Source organism: Cibotium barometz, chromosome 28 (genome assembly GCF_041138505.1).
Source record: "Cibotium barometz isolate CiBa-2024 chromosome 28, ASM4113850v1, whole genome shotgun sequence".
In the NCBI taxonomy this organism is placed as follows: Eukaryota; Viridiplantae; Streptophyta; class Polypodiopsida; order Cyatheales; family Cibotiaceae; genus Cibotium; species Cibotium barometz.
Window position 1 is genome coordinate 5,481,743 of NC_141073.1, and position 22,152 is coordinate 5,503,894.

The following is a 22,152-nucleotide window of genomic DNA, read 5'->3' on the forward strand; positions in this document are numbered from 1 at the left end:
AGAACTTGATTAGAAGAACTTAATTCTTCTACAATTACCATGAAGTTTTGTAGTTCTGTTTAGTTGAAGAACTCTAAAATCCACATGGCTTACAAGATACCATCAAGCCTCGTCCATCCCCCCATAGACGCAAGGATGGTACCCTCTTGTGATTTGAGGATCACAGACGTAATCTTTTTGGGTGGCATGAGTGTAACTTTCCTCGAGAGTTGGAAATGCTTAAAGGTTGGATCTTTGTCTAGAGTTGCCTACATTGATGAGCTTCTAGGTGGGACGAAGCACCCCCCCATCAAATGTGCCTCGACATCCGATAGCTTTAACAGATATCTTAGTTGTGTTCATCTTGATGCAAGAGCGCTTCATTATTGCACACATGGAGCACTTATTTTGAAAGTTTCAAAGCTCTTTTTTAATAACTCCATCCCCATAACTCTGCCTACATACCCAACAAATATAATATCTGAGATGGAATGACAAAGGAAGATTCCATGAAGCTAGTTGGAGACTCATAGTAGCGATCGATAATGAGTTTTGCTACTCTGAAAATAGCACCTACATTTTTCAATGGGTGTAGTGGGGGTTTGAAGAGTAAGGCGAGAAAGAAGCCGGAAGATCCAGCCATATAAAATTGTTCACCCTTGGACCATTTCTAGGTTGGACGCTTTTAAATAAAGAAACAAAGCACTTCTTTGAAAACTTTCCAAGTTGCTTCTTCCTCCGCCCCTTTGTGAGAGGAGTTCAAAAATCTTTGAAGGTTGGGGGTCTTGGATTGGCGCGAAGGGCCGCGTGGAAGTGTGCGTATCCAGCAGATCGGGCGTCCTTGTCACATCAATTTTGTCAGATCCCGATTTGCTTTGGGAGTCCTCTATATAACACACGGAAGAACCGTAAAGGACATAAGTACTTCATACTCGGAAAGCCTAGTCGTTCCATTTTACACTTATCCTGAAGTACAAGAGAACACTCCTAGGTTACTCAACGAACGCTACACACACATAAAAGCAGGGCGCGCGGCTACCTGCTGCTAGCGTGCTTCCTGGCATAAGAATGGAAACGGACAAGCTTATACCCTGCCAGAATGTCGATGGAGCGAGGAAAAGCAAACATGCTAGTTCATCATGTGTTCTGAAGGGCAGCCAGCTTGTTCCAGCGTGTGATTGCTGTACATCAAAGGAGGAGGAGCTGTATCATTCTTCTCATGCTAAATGCAAGAGCTTCTTGTATTGCTGCATTGCCTCAGAGGCCGCAGCTGGGGCTCCAGTCATTTGCTTGGCCACAGGCAATGAGCAGGTCTATAGTGTCTGCCAAACAGGCACAATAGGGCTCTGGCACGAGCTGGACGTGTCCGCAGCTGGAAGCGGGAGCCCCTTCGCGTCCACACCAGAGGCGAGTGCGCTGGTGGTGTGTAGAGAGTGGGTGGTGACTGCCCACAAGGACTTCAAGATCCGCATGTGGCGTCCGTCCGCCCCCCGCCCGCCGGCCGCGGCTGCTTCTCGCCACGAACGAGCAGCCACCCTCCCCAGCATACGAGACTACCTCAGGAACTGGGCGCTGCAGCACAACTACATCCAGGTAAGACGTCACCGTAGGCGGCCCTGGATGGAGCACGCCGACACCATCAGCGCCCTCACATTCTCCGCTGATGGCACCCGCCTCTATTCCGCCTCTTGGGACCGCACCGTCAAGGTGTGGAACATCGCCCGCATGGAGTGCGAGGAGTCCTTCACTGCCCACCATGACGCCATCAACGCCATGGTAACGGGAGCTGAGGACGGACTGCTCTACACGGGCTCTGCGGACAAGTCCATCAAAGTGTGGAGCCGGCGGCCCTGGCCCAGAAGCAGCAAGAAGAAGAGCAAGCACGCCATGGTGGTCGCTTTGAAAGGGCAAGATTCTGCGGTGAACGCTTTGACGTTGAGTCGTGATTGTATACACCTCTATTCTGGCGGGTCTGATGGGCGGATCCTGGCGTGGAGGAGAAGCTCGAAATGGCCACACAAGGCGGCAGATCACTTCATGGAAGTGCAGGAGACGCTGCAGGGCGGCCACTCCCGGGCGGTCCTCTGCTTGGACATGCACCCCGATGAGTCCCTCCTCATAAGCGGCTCTGCTGATAACACCCTCCGCGTGTGGAGGCGGCCACCGCGGCTGCTGGCGGCCTGCCACACGAACCACACATGCATGGCTGTGCTGAGCGGACACACCGGGCCCGTGAGGAGCGTGAGGATATCGATTGTGCAGGAGCTGCAAGGCGTGGGCGCGGGTGTGGTGTACTCGGGCAGCCTGGATGGTTGCATCAAGATGTGGATGCTCTCCGTCACAGGAGAAGAAGAGGAGAAGGAGCAATTTGGTAAAGTGTCTAGCCGGAGTCCCTACTCGACAAATAGTTTTTAGGTTTTCAACAATTATATTATACACCAAGTTTAAATTGCAAGGAAAACAATAATGTGAGATTGGCCTTAGAGAACCTAGTTGACTGTTTGTTGGATAGGGATCTATCTGTGGAATTTGAGAAAGAGATGTAATGGGATACAAAGAAATAACATAGAAGGTATATAATTCAATTTCCTCATAATTCTAAGGATCTTCCCTTTTCATACAATAATTTGAGTGTTCCCTCTAGTCTCGTTCCCTCTTGAAACATTTCGTGAGTGTATATGGGCGTGTTATCAGTTAGAGTTTGGTAAAGCAATGATATTCCCTAGGTCTTGGAGTCTCTTCTTTCTCCTCTCTACTTTCTTTTGGCGAGTCTAGGGATTGCAGTGTGTGGCTTAGAGCTTTTTGTGAACGCCTGAGTCATTAATCCACCGAATACACTACTTGTGATGTATGCATCATCCTCGAGAATGGAGCAGCCTCAAGAATGCGCTACTTCTATAATATCTTACTGGGAAATGGCCATGTGGCAGCTCCTCAGCAATCCACGAACGATAGCTCCTTAGTTCCTCATCAGATCCACGATCCGCCACACAACAACTTCTCAGCTCATAATCATGAGAGGGAGTGGCAAGCTGTGCAAGCCTAATGAGTGATGTGTGAGAAAGGGGTACAAGCTTGCCCTCAACACTAAAGGGCACGGGACACTGGGGAAGCCAAAGATTTGGGATCGAGGGTGGGCAAGTGGGGGGACGCTGGCGGCTTCAATCTGGGCCGTCGGATGTAGTGAACTCCAGGGATAGCGGGTGAACTCGGGCTTCGGCTGAGTTGGCAAAAAAAAAGCTTTTAAAGTAGCCACGCTGGACTGACGTGGCAGGACGCCACGGGGGAAAGCCGTGCATGCAGGGGTACCCGTATACCAGAAAGATCTCAAAGATTTGATTTTGCCCAGGCTTCTCTCTGCGTTTTTCTCTACACGCTTTGCTGCGATTGCAGGCTTGGCTCCGCGACGACGCTGTGCTTTTGCATGGGTGATCTTCTAAGCTAGAATCAAAGGCTCTTCATCAAGCTAGCCATCAAGCTGTAAAGGTTTTTCCTGCTTGTTGGTATTGCAACAAGCACCCAGCAACGCCTTCTAAGGTGTATGGTTCTTCATCAAGCCTGCAACACAATTTTATAGAAGCATGGCACCAAGTGCAAGCCGAGTGCATAGGAGGAAGAAGGCTGCCATAGGAAGCAAAACAGGTGGCAACGAAGGTCAAGCAATGGAGTTTCTAGAGTCTACACAACTTGACAAACGAAGAAGTCCTCGACTAAAGGAAAAGCAAGCATCACCGCAATCGCCCTCCCCACAAAACTTGGATGCTGCATCAGGGGAAATCTTGCCCCCACATAGCCTCAATAAGAGGCCCAAAAAAAAGTTGGAAACCATGCTCATGAAGCCTACAACCTCAATGCAGGAAAACGCGGGCCCATCTAATGTTAAAGGGGAAGGGATGGCTGAGGGGACAGATTAGATTTTGCCATATGCCATTGTACGATTGCCAGATGGGAGGGTTGGGCGCCAATGTCGTGCAAGTGACACTTGCCCCCTTGCTAAATCTTTCATAGAAAAGAGAAAGAGTATGATTGGGCACTTAAAGCTTGCTCATGGGTTAGATGTTGATATTCCCAAGCTGCCACTTGGTCGTCCTCCGAAGAGCAACTTAGTAGCTCGTGCTTTCCCACACCCGTATGCTCAGAGGTGGAAGAGACAGGCATACGAAAGATCGCAAGATAAAGAAAGAAAGTTTCAGATCAATCGACAAAAGTATGAGCATTCTCAATACATGCAGGCTGAGCGCGCATGGGATAACCTTTGTAGTCAGTTCAAGAACAAATCAAAAGAGGACTTCATAGCAAGCTGGGTGAAAGATAAGATGGACAAGTACATGTCAACAGCAGAGGCTCGAGTTGCCAAAATCCAGGCTCGGATAGATGAGAATATCTCCAAAGAGGTAAGCTTTGCTGCATCTAGAAGCTAAAAGGTTTAATTTTGAAGTGTTTTCATCTCATGAAGATGTGTTTTCAACTAAAGGATACCCATCATGTGTGCCCTTCTCGCTCTACTCTCAAGGATGCATTTATTAAATGCTTGCGTTAGGCCTTATGGTTAGTTATGGATGGGCCTGGGGGTGGAGAGCTATCACCAAGGAGTTGGTTTCCCCTTTTTGAGTCTCCTAGATGTACTTAAGAGAAGTTAATGCCCTGATTTTTTTAGGTTCTTTTGTTGTCAACAAAATGTAAGAATGTATGATAGTGGAGTAGCTGGGACGATCTTACAAGGCAAACACACACATAAGACTCTTTGTTTATGAAAGGCATAAGTATCGAACAGTTGGAGCAGAAAGGAAAGGTGCAATGTGCTCAAATATCGTGCGAGTTCTCGCTTGAATGTGGATCAGTGGTGTGCCGTTGCTCACACAATTTCTGCTTCAAGTTTTTGAGCCGTCTTTTACCTTGCCAATCTGCCCAAGAATGGGTTTTAGAGATTTAGCCTACCCAACAGTTGTGCAATGCACGATCTATAAGCTCTACTCCTTAAGTCAGAATGTAACGTAGCTTTGTATTCAGGATTGTATCTAGTGGAAAGTGTAGCAACCTTAAAAGAGTGCCACCTGAAGCTCGTTAACTTGTTTTCCATCTTATGAATCATGCTTCTTGAACATGTGTTTTTATCTTATGAAGAATTTACGCTTTCTTATACTGAGAATGATTTGTGTAACTACAATTTATCATTTCTTCAATTCACAAGTCATGACTTTCTTGCAAATATTAGAGCTCATTTGATGTGTTAATTTGACATGTTGTGCAATGTTCTCTTGTGGGCTTATCCATTTCAAAAGGCTGAACTGAGTTGTTGGGCTGCTTTCGTTAATTTGCCTTCTTCTTTCTTCAGCTGGCAGTAGGGCAAGGGGTAGAATGAAAGCCAAATAAAGTGTATCCATAAATTGGGCAAGCTGGACAAAATCCACTGTGAAACAAAGTATGTTTGAGTTGCATGTATGCGTGCGAGCGAGTGTGTGTGTGTGTGTGGGGGGGGGGAGGGGGGGGCGGGGTGGGGGGGGTTGAGTCAAACTTATATGTCAAGAACAACCCAAGTTGCTCCTACACTCTGAGCTTCCATGCCAGTTGCCCCCTTGGTAGCAGATGAAGTCATGATGTGCAATGTGTTTACTCTTGAATTAATTGTTCTTGAATTAGATTACAATTTATATGTATTCTTGGTCATATACACGGTCGAAGTCTATGGCTATTTCCCAAGTTCACATACAACACGCATGGTTTCCTTGCTGCAGGCCAAGTTTATTCACCACATGTCAACTTCACTTCTTACATTTTTGAGATCACTTGGCATGGCTGTATTTGCAGGATTTCGTAACCCATGAGGTTGTTGGGCTTACAACTATGGATGGCTATTATTTATTGCAGGATTTTGGAACCCATGAGGGTGTTGGGCCGTGTGCGGATACAACAAAGAAGCACAACACTAAGAAGAACGTAAGCTTTGTCATATTTTTCATTCATCCCCTCGTTCTGATTCATATCTCTATTTCACTAACATGGCTGCCTTGAAAGTGCCTAGCCATTCTCTCACGGTCTTCCCCTACAATATGTTCAAGTCCTTTCCATTGCCTAATTTCCATGGTCTACTCGCAGCATGCCAAGTTTATTAACCTGATGCAGGTTTACTTGTTGCATGCAGAGTTCACTCACAGCTTGCTAAGTTTATTAACTAGATGCATGTTTTCTTGTTCAATGCAAAGTTCACTCACAGCTTGCCAAGTTCTCTCCCTGCAGCACTAACATGACTCCATAGTTGCATGCAAGGGTTGGTAAGCAAATTGCAATGAATGCACATGCAATGTGTCTACTAGTCATTGCCCAAGTTGACATACACCTCACACCTTTTGTTTGTTGCAGGATTCTGGAACCCATGAGAGTGTTGGACCATGCGCGAATACAAGAAAGAAGGACAACACTCAAAAGAACGTAAGCTTTCCAATATCCTTCACTCATCCCCTCGTTTTGAGTCATGTTTGTGATGTTGAAAGTGCCTAGCGATGCTCATGTGGGCTTCTTGGCATAAGTAAGTATGCGAATTCACGAGTGCAAAGATTGTTTGTAACTATGCATGGATATTATTTGTTGCAGGATTCTGAAACCCATGAGAGTGTTGGGCCATGTGTGGATACAAAAAAGGAGGACAACACTAAAAACAATGTAAGCTTTCAAAGTTTGCTAAGTTCTCTCTCTACATCACTAACATGGCTCCATAGTTGCATGCAAGGGTTGGTGAATAGTTTGCATGCAATCAATGCACGTGTAATGTGTCTACTAGCTCACACCTTGCTAATTTCATTCACATCATGCCAAGTTTATTCACATCATGCCAAGTTTCTTTGCTGCTGCCAAGTTCACATACAACTCACATGCCCTATAGTTTGAGATCATTTGGGCATGCTGCAGGATTCTGGAACACATGAGGGTGTTGGGTCACGTGTGGATACAGAAAAGAACACCACCACTAAGAATGTAAGCCTTCTAATCTTGCTAAGTTCTCTATCTACTTCATTAACATGGCTCCATGGTTGCATGCAACGGTTGGTGAACAGTTTGCATGCAATCAATGCACGTGCAATGTTTCTACTAGCTCACAACATTATCGTCTTCCTTAGTGTCCTCACACTTATCCCTTCCTTGCTAGTTCATTCACATCATGCCAAGTTCATTCACATCATGCCAAGTTTCTTTGGTACTGCCAAGTTCACATACAAATCACTACATGCCCTTTAGTTTGAGAACAACACTAAGAAGAACGTAAGTCTTCTAATCTAACATGGCTTCATAGTTGCATGTAAGGGTCGGTGAACAGTTGGCAATGTGTCTACTAGCCATTGTCCACGACTCACACCTTGCCAAGTTCATTCACATCATGCCAAGTTCATTCACATCATGCCAAGTTTCTTTGCTGATGTCAAGTTCACATACATAACACTACATGCCCTACAGCTTGAGATCATTTGGACATGCTTCTTGTTTGTTGCAGGATTCTAATTCTGGAACCCATGAGGTTAAGCCATGCGCGAATACAAGAAAGAAGAACAACACTCAAAATAACGTAAGCTTTTCAATCTCCTTCACTTATGCCCTCGTTCCGAGTCATGTTTGTGGTGCAAAGATTGCATACAACTATGCATGGCTATTGCATGGAGGGTGTTGGGCTATGCATGGATACAAAAAAGAACAACACTAAGATTAACGTAAGCTTACATTCTTCTTAGTTTGCTGCCAAGTTTGCTTACATTCAATCTTAGTGTTGTGTAGTTGTTGCATGCAAAGTTTAGTCACAGCTTACCAAGTTTATTAACTTGATGCATGTTTTCTTGTTGCATGCAAAGTTCACTCATAGCTTGTCAAGTTTCTTTGCTGTTGCCAAGTTCACAAGTTCACTCACTACATGCGTGGCCTTTGAGATCATTTGGCCCATGCTTCTTGTTTGCCGCAGGATTTTGATTCCGGAACCCATGAGGTTGGGCCATGCACGAATACAAGAAAGAAGAGTAACACTCAAAATAAGGTAAGATTTCTAATCTCCTTCACTTATCCCCTCGTTTCGAGTCATGTTTGTGGTGCAAAGATTGCATACAACTATGCATGGCTATTACTTGCTGCAGGATTCTGGAACCGGTGAGGGTGTTGGGCCATGTGTGGATATAAAAAAGAAGAATACTAAGAAGAACGTAAGCTTACATTCTTCTTAGTTTGCTGCCAAGTTTGCTTACATTCAATCTTAGTGTTGTCTAGTTGTTGCATGCAAAGTTCAGTCATCACAGCTTACCAAGTTTATTAACTTGATGCATGTTTTCTTGCTGCATGCAAAGTTCACTCATAGCTTGTCAAGTTTCTTTGCTGTTGCCAAGTTCACAAGTTCACTCACTACATGCCCACACTTTGAGATCATTTGGCCCATGCTTCTTGTTTGCTGCAGGATTTTGATTCCGGAACCCATGAGGTTGGGCCATGCACGAATACAAGAAAGAAGAGTAACACTCAAAATAAGGTAAGATTTCTAATCTTCTTCACTTATCCCCTCATTTCGAGTCATGTTTGTGGTGCAAAGATTGCATACAACTATGCATGGCTATTACTTGCTGCAGGATTCTGGAACCGGTGAGGGTGTTGGGCCATGTGTGGATATAAAAAAGAAGAACACTAAGAAGAACGTAAGCTTTCTAATATTTTTCATTCATCTCCTTGCTCTGAGTCACATCATCTTGGTTTCCCACTAGTTTGTTCAAGTCCTTGCCGCTGCCTAACATGGCTCCATACACCTCACACTTTGAGATCGTTTGGGCCATGGCCATCTTCTTGTTTGTTGCAGGATTCCGGAACCCATGAGAGTGTTAGGCCATGCGTGAATACAAGAAAGAAGGACAACACTCAAAAGAACGTAAGAGATTCTAATATCCTTTATGCCGAGTTGTTAAAGCTTTTCATGTTCTTCTACATTGTTGGTTCACTCTTCTCTTTACTTGCATGGGCCCTGTTCTTGTTTGTTGCAGGATTCCGGAGCCCATGAGGGTGTTGGGCCATGCGTGAATACAAGAAAGAAGGACAACACTCAAAAGAACGTAAGAGATTCCAATATCCTTTATGCCGAGTTGTTAAAGCTTTTCATGTTGCTGCCTACATTGTTAGTTCACTCTTCTCTTTACTTGCATGGGTCAGGTAAGTGCAGCTAATTCAACCCTGGAGTTTGTTATGTCCTAAAGGGACTCAATGGGTGAATGCATTGTTTTCTTGCCATTGTGTAGGTGTTTGAGGTTTCAAGGAAAAAGTTGCCTATTAGGACTTCTCGTGCAAAGCAAAGTAGCAATGAAGAAACACCGATTATTGTATCATCGCCGACTTTTTCTGAAGCATACAACAATATGGAATTTATATTCGAGATCTCCAACATGCAGGTTATTGTTACAGAGAAAGGGGAGGGGAGGTTGGTAGCAACAAGGGGCAATGTTGCGAGATCTAGGTAAGAGGCTCTACACGATTGACAGTTTATCAAAACCATGTATTGTCATGATAGTCTCAGCTTGTGTGGTTTGCTGCATTTTTTTTTGTTTGGCTTTTGCCTTGCAGGTTAGCTTCCGGGGCTGACATTGACTTTGTTTCCATGAGATCCAAAACCTTTGTGCGCGTAGATGATAGCTTTTTGAGGGAAATGTTTGTTAATGAGGCATCCACTAGGACCATGACCTTGTTTGGGATGTAAGTGTATCACTTTAAACATTTTAGTGCACTTACATGGATGCACTTTCATTCCCTCCTTGCATGCACAGGTTGATGGAGAACAAGTTGCCATTGGACATTCTTGAGAAGGTGTTTTGGGCTGATTCTTTGTGGTATTCTATGTCACGTAAGTGCGTGGAGAATTTCCTCACCCGCTTCTTCGAGAAAATGGATATGTCAGCCATTCAATTATGTTTCTTTCCCGTTGTATGCAGGTGTGTGTGGTCACTTCATTGGTAAAGAATTTTGGCTATGCTTTTTTACATACCACTTGGCACTCAAATTTGTGCGCTTTTAATGGCTGGCTATTGTGTGCAATAGGAATCATTGGTCCCTCTTTACCCTGTATGTTAACAAGAACGAGGAGGTGCCCCTTTTAAAAGGGAACAAAAGCTATTTGTTATACATGGATTCATTGGGACTAATAAATCCAGAGGAGTGCTTGGATAGTTTGTTCATGTAAATTGAAATTCTCTTCCATGTTGGTTTTGTTCATGTATACTCATACAATGCATGACACATGACATGGTTCTGGTTTGGATTGATTACAGTGCTCTAAAATGCTTGGCACCGCATGTGGCTGATTCAACCCTTCAAGGTGCTTTGTTCAACCCCGAGACAGAGCTGAAACTAAAAATCGTTAAGGTGAAGGTGACGTTGATTTGTTGGTAGCAGCGAGTTGAATTTGTTATGAATGTTCTACATGCTGAATGTTGGTGTTACATGTGCATCATTTGGGGCAGGTACCGCAACAGGACAATAGCACAGATTGTGGCTTCTATGTGATGGCGTTTATGAGATACCTCATTGCCGGTATATTGCAAAACAATGTAGACAAGAATTGGGTAAGTGCTTGCTTCGTGTTACGTCTTTGCTGCTTCAAGAAGAACATGCAAGCTCATTTACGCTTACAGCTTTGCTTTTTTTCAGCTCACAGATCAGTGGTTTCAACATGAAGATGTATGCACGCTTAGGATGGAGCTTCACACATGGTGCATGAGTGTTTTGGAAGAACTGTGACACGTCTACTGTCTTGAGCAGCAGTGACATCCGAGCAGCATGTCTTATTTTGTGGGCAGCGCACTTCTTATGACATGTTTACTTTCTTGAGCAGCAGTGACATAGCAGTGACATCGGAGCAGCATGTTAAGGATGTTATTTTATGGGCAGCGCACTTCTTATGACACGCACAGTAGCATTTTTTACTTTGGAGCGAGAAGCATGTAGATGCAGGACCAGCCATGTGATTTTGGAGCATTTTTTACTTTGGAGCAAGAAGCATGTAGATGCAGGACCAGCCATGTGATTTTGGAGCACTGTAGGAGCGACAACCTCGCACCAGCGATGTGATTTTGGAGCAGTGTAACATGGCTTATCGGTGGGTGGCAAACTTATGACGCGGAGTCCTGCACGAGCGACAAGCATGTAGATGCTTTTTGGAGCAGCAACCTCTATTTTTGGCACCAGCTATGCGATTTTGAAGCGGTGTTTTTGGCTTGTCGTGGGCAACACACTTCTTATGAACATCTTTATAAACATATTTGGCATCTAAGGATGTTTTGTATCAGCCAATTCACATGAAATACATGATATTTTTTAGCTTCTCAATATAATTTGTTTTGGTTCCGATGTAAATTGTCTATCAACAAATATGCTTCCGTTGGTTCCTTTTTCAACTTTGCTATTTGGTGTTTAGTTTAGTTCCGCAACATGATGGTTCTTGTTGATGCTCTTGTACTGGAAGCTCTTCATGTTGAATTTGAATCAGATTCTCCGCTGCTCTAGATAAGCCCCATATCTTGGCCCAAGTAGCGAGAAGATCGAGTATAATGACACTCCAACATGCATTGTAAGGAGCCAAAGTGCTTCCACGTTTTGGATATGGTCTCTGTTTGTAGATTGTGTGGGACGTGTAAACTCTCAAGCTAGTCCTGGTGCACATAGAGAGAGAGAGAGAGAGAGAGAGAGAGAGAGAGAGAGATAGAGAGAGATCTTGCTCTACCGATGCAGCCATAAAAGTATATGATGAGAGAGAGAGAGAGAGAGAGAGAGAGAGAGAGAGAGAGAGAGAGAGAGAGAGATCTTGCTCTACCGATGCAGCCATAAAAGTATATGATCACTTTTTTACCTTCTAATATCAAGCTATTAGTAAAATGATCTTAATCTTTTTATAGTATTGAAAGTGTTCATAATTTGGGTGACAAAAAGATTAACATGTTCATTGCATTCAAACTATAAAGCTTGATTGAGAATTGTGCCTGGCTGGTAGAAAGGCGGCTTACGCACCAGCAATGATGAGGTTTCTCATGACCCTAGACATTGACGGATCTGACCATCCCCTACAATAGCATAACAACTGAACAGTTGGAACTACTACCTCTTGACATGTCAGTCATGAAATGAGTTGATGTGACAGATCAATACAGTGACCATGCGACATAATATGCAGGGAAAGCCACAACACTCATACGCCAAGCATAAAAGTTTCATAGCTGATTATCAAAACTCCCTCTTCCATCCGCCCTCTCCCAACGAGAACCAGGCCTCCCGCTCTTGATCCCACCTGTTGCAAATAAACTGACTTCTGCTCTTGGGACCAAATAACTTCTCTAGTTAGGTCAAAAGTTGGAATCCCATCAGCAAGTTTAGCAGAAGGGAACGTCGTGTGCATGCACATGGACATGCTAATCCCTATGCTTATCCTTGATTTGCAGCAGCAGATAAAAGACTTGATTCTAGAGCTTCATTAGCTGTCACCACCTCCTCTGAGTATTGACACCACCGGAGATTATTGCTAGTATCACGTCGTTGCATATCCGGAAGACTAGATGCTCAGAGGCCTTTAAGGGTATTTGTTTATGACACTCAGTGTATTTGCAGTATATGGAGTGACATCGTTTATACTCTTTTGGCCACCTGGGCCCGTATACAGGGACATGGTGTCACGTGCACCCCGCACTTGGGTGGCATGGTGACATGACAGTTCCAGAAATTGCATGTTTTGGTTAGTGATGTGAACTGTGCATTTTGTGATCTCCAGTCCAGGGACAAGTCGCCACTTGCCATCAGGGTAGGCCAGGCTAAGTACATGCAGTAACCCCGCACAGTTGTTAGCCCACTTGGAGTTGATGCATGTAGAATGTTTAGGATGCTTATTATGTAGAATGTTTAGGATGCTTATTAGGCAAGTGCCATGCACCAGACACAGGTAAATGGGCCACAGGCAATCACAGCTGGGCAGCCCATCTGGGACAGATTTGGAGGTGTTTGGACAGGTCTGGAGCAGTCGGGCAGGTCGTACAGCAGGGAAACCAGGCGGACCAGCAGAAGGGGCAGAAAATTTACCTATTTAAAGGCCACACCTCTTCTCAACCAAGGCATCTGATTCTTAGCTTGGAGACAGGTCCAGAGAGCAATAGCAGCAACATCTAGCATGGCATCATCCAAGACATCAGGGCTCTTCTTTAAGGTAGATGGCATTTGTCTCAGATCTGACAAAACAGGGTATTGCAAAGCCCTGCTCAGCAGGCATTGTTCCGCTAAGGACCTGTCCGAACTTTGGAGCATCCTATTTTTTAGTGACTAGTCTAGGTATACATGCTTATTTTCAGCTCGGCAGGGAGGAAGTTATCTCAGGTCAAGGATATTTCAGCTTCATAATAAAGCAAATACAATGAAAGGTGGGGGCCCTTCAGCGGGTATTGGGACCCAATGTTGTCTGGTTTTTACACACCACAGTATGCACAATCCAGCTATGTATGTATAATGCTTCCACATGTGACATTGTATCAGAGCAGAGGAAGCTATGATGCATGAGAAATGAGTATCAAGGCTTCTGCGTGTGAAATTGTAGAGCAAGGCCATGTTGCACAAGACATTAGTATCAAAATATCAAAGCATCAGGTTCGCCCTAAGGCACATCAAAGCTAGGGTTCGTCCTAAGACATGCTAGAGCCATGGGCCGCCTGGAATACAGTTCATCCCAAGGCAGTTCGGAGCTAAGGTCAGCTCAAAGCAAGGGATCTTCTTCGGACAGTCAAGAGCAAAGGATATCAGTCAAGCTCAGTAACATTGGGTGCATCAACATTGGTATCAACAGATGTGTGTAGTCCAGTCAGTATCAAGAAGATGAAATTTTGTTGGAGAAGCATCATTGATGCCTTGATGGAGCTCCAGAGGTTGCAGATGAAAGGGATGGTACTTTGGACGCATTTTAACTAGTCTGCAGCAGTTGAGCAGCTTGAAGGTTGGTAACAGGTCATACAGCAGGCTGGCCAGGCTGATAAGCAGAAGGGTGCAGAAAATTGCCCTATTTAAAGGCCCTGCCTCTTCCCAGCCAAGGCATTAGATTTCCAGCCACCCAACATTAGCAAGAGCATCGGCATGGCATCAATCCAAGACATTAGCACTCTTCTTCAAGTTAGATGGACGCAGGCAAGTGTTTTGCCTGAGACCCCGAAAAAATAGGCTATTCTAGAGCCCTGCCTTGTACACAAACTCTGCACAGTCTTGTAACCCACTTGGAGTCGACATACGTATAGATGCTTAGGATGCTTACTAGGCCAAGTGTCAAGCATTGGACATTGCAAGTAGATAGCACACAGGCAAGACACCTAAGCCTGGCAGTTGGGCAGCCTTGTGGACAGATCTGGACGCATTTTGACTAGTCTGGAGCAGTTGAGCAACTGGTCAGGCAGCTGTAGATTGGTAACAGGTCGTACAGCAGGCAGGCCAAGCTGATAAGTAGGGTGCAGAAAATTGCCCTACTTAAAGGCCCTGCCTCTTCCCAGCCAAGGCATTAGATTTCCAGCCACCAAGCATCAGCAGGAGCATCAGCATGGCATCAATCCAAGACATTAGCACTCTTCTTCAAGGTAGATGGACGCAGGCAAGTGTTTTGCCTGAGACCCCAAAAAAATAGGGTATTCTAGAGCCCTGCCTTGTACACAGCTGTTCTGGCAAGACCTATTCCGAGCAGCAAGATCCAGCCTATTGTACATGCTAACTCCACACAGTCTTGTAACCCACTTGGAGTTGACATACGTATAGATGTTTAGGACGCTTTCTAGGTCAAGTGTAAAGCATTGGACATTGCAAGTAGATAGCACACAGGATTGTAACCCACTTGGAGTTGACATACGTATAGATGTTTAGGATGCTTACTAGGCCAAGTGTAAAGCATTGGACATTGCAAGTAGATAGCACACAGGCAAGACACCTAAGCTTGGCAGTTGGGCAGCCTTGTAGGGACAGATTTGGACGCATTTTGACTAGCCTATTGTACATGTGCAAACTCCAAACAGTCTTGGTGTCAAGCATTGGACATTGCAAGTAGATAGCACACAGGCAAGACACCTAAGCCTGGCAGTTGGGAAGCCGTGTAGGGACAGATCTGGATGCATTTTGACTAGTCTGGAGGGTTGAGCAGCTGGTCGGGCAGCTGTAGGTTGGGTAACGTGTCATACAGTCGGCTGGCCATCCCCTACAATAGCATAACAACTGAACAGTTGGAACTACTACCTCTTGACATGTCAGTCATGAAATGAGTTGATGTGACAGATCAATACAGTGACCATGCGACATAATATGCAGGGAAAGCCACAACACTCATACGCCAAGCATAAAAGTTTCATAGCTGATTATCAAAACTCCCTCTTCCATCCGCCCTCTCCCAACGAGAACCAGGCCTCCCGCTTCTGATCCCACCTGTTGCAAATAAACTGACTTCTGCTGCAGGGTCTCGTGGTACCAAAACCACCAGCTTTTGAAATAACTAATGTCTGTCTGTCAACCCAAGTAAAACTAAGTTCTAACCCACATTGTGTACCCATGCAAAAAGTATATACAGTTTTAAGAGCACACAAAAAAAGAGAGAAGCTCGGACAAGATTGCATGAATCTAGTCTTGCATTACATGCCCAAGGGCTGTATAAATCAGCTATGGTCAAAAAACATAACACAAATTGAGCGTCGTTTTCTTGACTGATCCATAATGAGCAGACACATATGGTTTTTGGAGCAGCAAGTTATATCAAGCTATACTGAACATGAATTCCCTTCACAGAAACAACATACATACAAATTTACAAAACATTGAGTCTCCAGCTGATCCAAAATAAGCATATACATTTGGTTTTTAGAGCAGCAGGTTATACCAAAATGGACAAAAAATCTCCTCACTCGTTCCAAAATGATATAATGTACAAGTTGAATACATCTGCATTATTAATATACAAGTATTATCCTTTGCTCGGATGCAAGGACCTTCTCGAGTACTGAACCATTAGATAAATGCATAGTGAAGTGCCTCTCCTCATCTTCAAGTGACCCATACATACATGAGATGAGTAGTCCCTTTTCAATGCAAAGGTTGTTGTAGAGGTTAACAGCTCGGTTAATAAGAGGAGCCTCTGAACCAACTGGGGCATGTCTACTTGAAAGGGGAAGGAGCGCGTGGCATGTATGGCACGAGTGACTTTGTATAGGATCAACTAGGAGAGTTTTACTACAGCAATGGTGACAAAATATGCGAGGTCTCTTGTCAAACCGCACCCGACTCCTGCCACGTTGATGCTTACGTCTCAAGACCCCTGTCATACAAGCACGTTTTGTTGGAGGCGAGCAGGCTATCTCTTGATCACATACGGTTGTAGCTACTTCATGCGGTCTCCCGTGACCAAGCCGAGTAAGCGTAACATGAGCTTGGATTTGTTTGATGGACCCCCTCATTGGCAAATCAATCTCCTTTGGGATAATCAAAGCTGAAATATTATTCTGTGAGATGCTCAATTGCTGGAGTATTGCTTCTTTCAACTTGGTGTCACATGCTGATAGATTCTCTTCCAAAACATGTAGAACCCTTTTCATGTCTTGAATGCAGCAAGCTATCTGCTCATTGATGTTGACAACCTTGCACTCACCACTCTTTATGTTATCTGGCATGTCCTGCTCACTTAGCCCAACATCAATGTCCTCGTCCATTTGACTTAGAGAATGAAGACTATCAAGGACAGGGAAAATGGCATGTAGATGTGGAAAATGATGTTGAATTATTAGGCGGATTCCATAAAGATGCTTACAATCAGATCCCCAACTTGGACAATCGCAATAGTTGGACTGAACACTGACATGATACCATTGCGAAGATGAAGACATACTCAAGATTTTGAATAGCAAAGTGGACTCATCAATCACTTGAAGGGTGGACGAACTAGCCTCAAATCTTCTCAAGATTTCTTCACCTGCTGCTAATCTGGACGTATGACTCTTGCTTGATCCATGAATACTAAAACGTTGAGAATCAGCTGAAAAGTACGTAAAGCTGGTTAGTATCACGACACCTTTTCTTCATGAGTGTCAAGCAACAAAGGGGGGACAAGCCACAAGAGAAAAAAAGAGGTCATTACCTATTTCTTGTTTGTTCTTAAAGAACTCAAGTAGCGTTCCGCCGATGTAAGTGCCCGTTAGAGAATCCCCTGCAATAGCATGTAACAGAACTAGAATTGATCTATTTATCTTTGCATCAAGAAGAGTGTACTTGATGTATTGCCAGAGCCTCTCGACCAAGTTTGTTGTATCCACATTTCCATGTGAAAATAGACGCCCAAACTTTGGCCACCTTCTCCGCCACATGCATGTGGTGGCACACCATCCATTCGAGATGTATCGTTGAACATTGATATACGCTGAATATCTCTGCAAGAGCTCTTGGTATCTCTCTTCAAATGCCTCTTCACTTGCCATTTGCATTAGATTTGACAAGGAACTATACACATCATCTCGCTTCTCTTTTGGAACCTACACAGCCAAAATAAAATGAATATACATACCACCTGATAATGATATGCACAATAGAATGGATCTAGCTTTTAAAAGGTGACTTACTTGCGGTAGGAGGTTCTCTACCCATGCCTTCTTAACATGAAACCAGCATAGCAAGACATGGCATGCAATTTGGTGTCGTCTCCCTTCTTCATCTTGTGTCCAGCAATAGGGGTCTACATCAACAATCTTCATAATGGCTTCCAACTCTTGCTGGTTTTTGTCGATGATAATAGCCGTCGGACGAACTCCATGCAACCTTGTGAAGATCATCTTGAAGGTCAACTCCAAGGCTACACTTTCTTGGTTAGTGCCGATGTCATTAGTGCATAGCATGAGCCATATTGGAATACCCATGCCATTTTGGTTGGGCAAAACTGCAGCATACAGGGGCAAACCAAAGACATTTGTCTTGAATGTGCTATCTACTGCCCAAGTGTTGTGTCGTGAGAAACGAAGAGCAATTTGTAGCATCCACTCATCTTGAATGATGAGGACAAAGGGTCGTTTACTTTCATCAGAGGCTTGTGGGTTATAAGGTTGAACATAAAGAACCTACAAAGAAATCATGATGAATAAAGAGGCAAGAATAGGGGAAAGAGCTTCAAACATAAAGAACGTTGGCTGTAAGGTTGAACATAAAGAACCTTGTTCTGTTCTTGCAAACGAAGAGCCTCTCCAAACATCGCAGCCCAATCATTGTTTGTACATCTTCCTACAAGGATAGAGAGGCAGATTAGAAGTATAAAACAACCAAAAGTTACAAGGAGAATTGTTGGTAAAGCAAAGCAAAGTACCTTGTGTGCGCATTTGATATGACATCATTTGCACCTCTTTTGGTATCATGAAGAAGCGAAAGATTACACGATCTAATGGCAAGGCATTCTGTATGTGAAATCTTTCTTTTGATGTAGACATTTTTGCCACATGACGACATGTCCCTACGTCGAACAAGTCATCCATGCAACAAGCAATCACACGTGGGTGCACGGGCAAGTAATAGAGGTCAACACGTGAGCCTGGTATATGTCCCTCGTGAACATCATGAACTAGCATGGTCACCTTCTCTGTGTCATGAGAGTGCTGCAAGACCACCTTAAAGGGACACCCACACCTCTTGGACCTCCGCAATCTTCTCTTGTTAGCACCTCTCCGAGCAATACTTCCTGCCCTATGGCACATGTACTCTTGCACCCACTTGGATGGTCCATGCTTCTTTGTGGATCGAAGTAATACTAGCTTTGTTTGGTGCTTGATCATGATGTTGGTCAACTCTTGATTGACTTGAGACTTAGTTGTGACAATTGTTGATGCTGGAGCTATGGTCTTTTTGCTCGTAGGGGTCTGTTCCCCGACCTCAGTAAGCAGGCAGCCGCAAGCGATAATCCTATCTTTCACATAGTCAAGAGAAATTCCATGCCTCCTCTTGTCGGTGCACCATTCTGCCTTGATTGCATTGATAGTGGCATTCACACCATGATGAACACCATGCTCAAGAGGACGATGGGCTACCATGACAATACGCTCCCAATCTTCAATGTATGCTATTTTCAATCCTGTTGATTTCGAACATAGGCAAAGGTGAAGCGGGCTGAAACAAAGCTCTTCTCTTATTCTTTTCCACCTCTTCAAATCCAACAAGTCTCTTGCATCGTGTGCTTTTAATGTTGGAAGCGTCACTGTGAGAGCTCCTCTAAGATCTTTCTCCATTAAGGAGAAGCTCTTCTCATCGAAAGAGAAAAAAAAGCTTGATGTATATGTAAATGGATCCAATGCCCCCCATGAATCAAGCCTAGGTGTACTCCATGAACTTGGAAAAACACCCTCATTATCATCTTGGAAGAGGTCACATACATCTGCGTCGTCACTTGATGTAGTGTCACTACTTGTTGTATTATCTAAATACTCATCCAATATGAACTGATTTGTGTCATTGGATGCATTCCAATCAGCCTCATTTGATGCATTCCAATTAGCCTGCCATGGCACCGCGAAGTCACTTGTGTCACTCGTTGGATTCCAATCAACCTGCTATTGAAGTCCAAGTTAGATAGGCAGAGAGAGGTAGGACATGTTCTTAAAACAAGTTTTTGCATCGTTTGCTAATTTTATTATGGCTATGAAAACAATGTAGGGCACTAGGAAGGGCAAACCTTTCTATAACTAATGCCACTTCAAAGGTAATGTCACCCTCCGCTCTACGAATGTCCACAAAGCCAATGACAAGCTATGGGGGGTCTGCTAGTCCTAGAAGTAATCAAACATTGGATGATGAATGAAGCGCTACGGCTAGAAGTATCCCCTACAAGGCTTTGCTCAAGACACAGTGTTGCAATCAATGTATGCATTTTTCCCTCCATGAGCGCTTCTTTCTTATCTGTTCTCGCAAAGATGAGGTGGTCTCTGTTTTAGATGGCTTGATTGACCCATGTTTTCAATATTCATTGAGCATCCATTTAGCTTCAATGCAAAAACCTCTTCAAAGAGAGAGAGAGAAAAGCTGATTTCAAGTGGCAAAATTGTGTGTGTGTGTGTGTGCGTGCATGCGCGCACGCATGCGTGGTTTAAATCCAGTGTGTGTGTGCATGGTTTAAATCCAAAATCAACCTAAGTAAGGGGCTCTTCACATAGAGAGAGAGAGAGAGAGAGAGAGAGAGAGAGAGAGCCTGTTGATTGGCAAGTGTGAGTTTTTGTGTGTGTGTGTACCTGGTTTAAATCTGGAATCAATCTGAGTGATTCCTGAGAAGAGCTTTCCATAGCCGTGGTGATTTTACAGAACACATGCAACACATGCTCTACGACGTCATCATACAAATTTGAAATTCTGCCCTTTTGCAAGCCACGCTGGAGAAGCCTGCCCTCCACGTCAAGCCAACGTGGCTATTGAGTTTATTTTAAATTTCGATTTGGGGCGCCAGCTCAGCCGAAACCCGAGTTCACCAGTTGCTACCCGAGTTCACTGCATCCGACGGCCCAGATTGAAGCCGCCAGCGTCCCCCCACTTTCCCACCCTCGATCCCAAATCTTTGGCTTCCCCAGTGTCCCGTGCCCTTTAGTGTTGAGGCAAGCTTGCTTCTCATCAGATCTGCGATCCGCCAACAATAATCATGAGAGAGAGTGGCAACTGAAAGCCTGATCAATGATGTGAGCAAACGGCAGACTGCAATCTTGATCATGATCATTTAATAAATAAGCGTAAGGATATAGGTTGTGAAATTAAAGAAATAGGCATTTATCTTGATTATGATCATTTAATAAATAAGCGTAAGGATACAGGCTGTGAGTTTAAAGAAATAGGTAGTTATGTGAATAAAAAAGATATAAAAAGAACATCCCGCCGCGGACCACCATGCATGGTAGTAACTAAGAGTAGACTAGTATTGGACCCGCGCGTTGCTGCGGCGGCAGGTAGAGTTCCAGAAAAAATAGGCTCAGTTTCTCCAATTTAGGTCATGTTTTAAGTAAACACAATACATTATTTCAAGTGACTTCATATATACATATCTCAAAATAACATCCATGTCTTGTAGATTTATAGCGAAAACAAAAATATCATAGTAATGTAGCATACGAAGATGCAAAAAAGGACCAATATTACATATTCTCAAAATGTACCACAAAATACGTATTCTCAGTCAGTAATGTTAGAATCAACAAATTGAATTCTTCTCTTGTGAGAAGAATCATTCATTTGTCTCCTCACAATACGCTCTCTATTGTAAAGCGGTGATCCATCCCGCACATGCTCTACTATCGATGAATGCAAAGAACCTGCACAAACGAGACAACGATAAATCAAATCTCAAAAGGACCTGCACATAACGACAAATCAAATCTCAAAAGGACCTGCACATAACGACACATAAAATCTCAAAAGGACGTGCACATAACGACATATAAAATCTCAAAAAAAATCTTATAATAGAAAAACATAATCAAAATTACCTCGTACAATAGAACATCGAATGGATGGTACATGAGGAGCTCTAGTATAAAACCTATAACGAATACCAATGGTCATGATGGATGTAAGAAACAACCAGTCACATCGGGTACTGAATACCCCTCAAATGATGCAAAGCATGTGTCCATCTCTCTCCAAAACAAATAGACACCCCACTCCTCATCAGGAATACCGATCCCGTACATCTCGATGCCTTCGTCGACAACTCTTACCATAAACGTATCAATGTCATGAAATATCCTAAAATCAAAGCATAACAAATACGTTATACAGTTATTTATATATAGGTTCAAAAAATATTTATACAATGCCTAATAATTATACTTATACTTATCCATCCCTATAAGCATCAATCATAATCCCTGCTACGTGACCTGCAGTAATAGGAGCTGACCATAGCGGTGGCTCTGTAGTAGTACAGATAGACATCAGTATAGAATGTCATGTTCCATACTTTGTAATCAAGAAAAGTTATGCAAATATAGAGAATAACTCACCTACTATCCTCGACAAAGGCATGTCCAATGTAAAGGTAATCTTAGACATGTCTGTCAAAACATAAACAACAAAAATAGGTACTTTTACCATGGACAAATATGTATAAAAAAAGAAATCACAATAAAATTAATCAAATTGCAGAACTTAAATAAGAAACCCGACTTG

General features: G+C 43.7%; 4 protein-coding genes across 6 annotated transcripts; 2 read left to right on the forward strand and 2 right to left on the reverse strand.

The window, feature by feature from the left end:
- Positions 1–872: 872 nt before the first annotated feature.
- Positions 873–2,584, forward strand: LOC147622415 (protein JINGUBANG-like). The gene has a single exon (XM_086821967.1). The coding sequence runs from the start codon at positions 1,048–1,050 to the stop codon at positions 2,392–2,394; it is 1,347 nt and encodes a 448-aa protein (XP_086678093.1). The 5' UTR covers positions 873–1,047; the 3' UTR covers positions 2,395–2,584.
- Positions 2,585–5,525: 2,941 nt separating this feature from the next.
- LOC147622416 (uncharacterized) lies at positions 5,526–11,313 on the forward strand. Of its 3 annotated transcripts, none has more exons than XR_015269440.1 (18): positions 5,526–5,916; positions 6,340–6,408; positions 6,571–6,639; positions 6,886–6,951; positions 7,466–7,537; positions 7,925–7,996; positions 8,094–8,159; positions 8,408–8,479; positions 8,577–8,642; positions 8,801–8,869; positions 8,982–9,050; positions 9,234–9,448; positions 9,556–9,684; positions 9,756–9,920; positions 10,027–10,164; positions 10,257–10,303; positions 10,449–10,550; positions 10,636–11,313. XR_015269440.1 is itself a non-coding variant. In XM_086821968.1 (18 exons), exons 1-18 carry the CDS (start codon positions 5,824–5,826, stop codon positions 10,723–10,725), a joined length of 1,716 nt encoding a protein of 571 aa, XP_086678094.1. In that variant the 5' UTR covers positions 5,529–5,823; the 3' UTR covers positions 10,726–11,313. The 3 variants fall into 3 exon arrangements, 2 of the variants coding, with proteins under 2 accessions (XP_086678095.1, XP_086678094.1); XM_086821968.1 differs by having other exon boundaries at positions 5,529–5,916; positions 10,257–10,350; XM_086821969.1 differs by lacking the exon at positions 9,556–9,684 and having other exon boundaries at positions 5,528–5,916; positions 10,257–10,350.
- Positions 11,314–15,812: 4,499 nt separating this feature from the next.
- On the reverse strand, positions 15,813–18,074 carry LOC147622417 (uncharacterized). The gene is made up of 3 exons (XM_086821971.1): positions 17,589–18,074; positions 17,111–17,501; positions 15,813–17,008 (listed from the first exon to the last, which is right to left on the reverse strand). Exons 1-3 carry the CDS (start codon positions 17,997–17,999, stop codon positions 15,930–15,932), a joined length of 1,881 nt encoding a protein of 626 aa, XP_086678097.1. The 5' UTR covers positions 18,000–18,074; the 3' UTR covers positions 15,813–15,929.
- Positions 18,075–18,091: 17 nt separating this feature from the next.
- On the reverse strand, positions 18,092–20,589 carry LOC147622418 (uncharacterized). Its single transcript, XM_086821972.1, has 3 exons — positions 20,232–20,589; positions 18,323–19,553; positions 18,092–18,240 (listed from the first exon to the last, which is right to left on the reverse strand). Exons 1-3 carry the CDS (start codon positions 20,280–20,282, stop codon positions 18,092–18,094), a joined length of 1,431 nt encoding a protein of 476 aa, XP_086678098.1. The 5' UTR covers positions 20,283–20,589.
- Between the last annotated feature and the right edge of the window lie 1,563 nt (positions 20,590–22,152).

Coding starts and splice junctions, on each gene's coding strand:
- LOC147622416 (XM_086821968.1), top strand. CDS start 5,824: ATGGATGGCTATTATTTATTGCAGGATTTTGGAACCCATGAGGGTGTT. Junction 7,997..8,093: donor AGAGTAACACTCAAAATAAG/GTAAGATTTCTA, acceptor TACTTGCTGCAG/GATTCTGGAACCGGTGAGGG. Junction 10,551..10,635: donor ACAATGTAGACAAGAATTGG/GTAAGTGCTTGC, acceptor GCTTTTTTTCAG/CTCACAGATCAGTGGTTTCA.
- LOC147622417 (XM_086821971.1), bottom strand. CDS start 17,999: ATGCTACAAATTGCTCTTCGTTTCTCACGACACAACACTTGGGCAGTA. Junction 17,502..17,588: donor TAGAGAACCTCCTACCGCAA/GTAAGTCACCTT, acceptor TTGGCTGTGTAG/GTTCCAAAAGAGAAGCGAGA. Junction 17,009..17,110: donor TAAGAACAAACAAGAAATAG/GTAATGACCTCT, acceptor CGTACTTTTCAG/CTGATTCTCAACGTTTTAGT.
- LOC147622418 (XM_086821972.1), bottom strand. CDS start 20,282: ATGGAAAGCTCTTCTCAGGAATCACTCAGATTGATTCCAGATTTAAAC. Junction 19,554..20,231: donor TGATTCCAGATTTAAACCAG/GTACACACACAC, acceptor CTTCAATAGCAG/GTTGATTGGAATCCAACGAG. Junction 18,241..18,322: donor ATATCAAATGCGCACACAAG/GTACTTTGCTTT, acceptor CTATCCTTGTAG/GAAGATGTACAAACAATGAT.
- LOC147622415 (XM_086821967.1), top strand. CDS start 1,048: ATGGAAACGGACAAGCTTATACCCTGCCAGAATGTCGATGGAGCGAGG.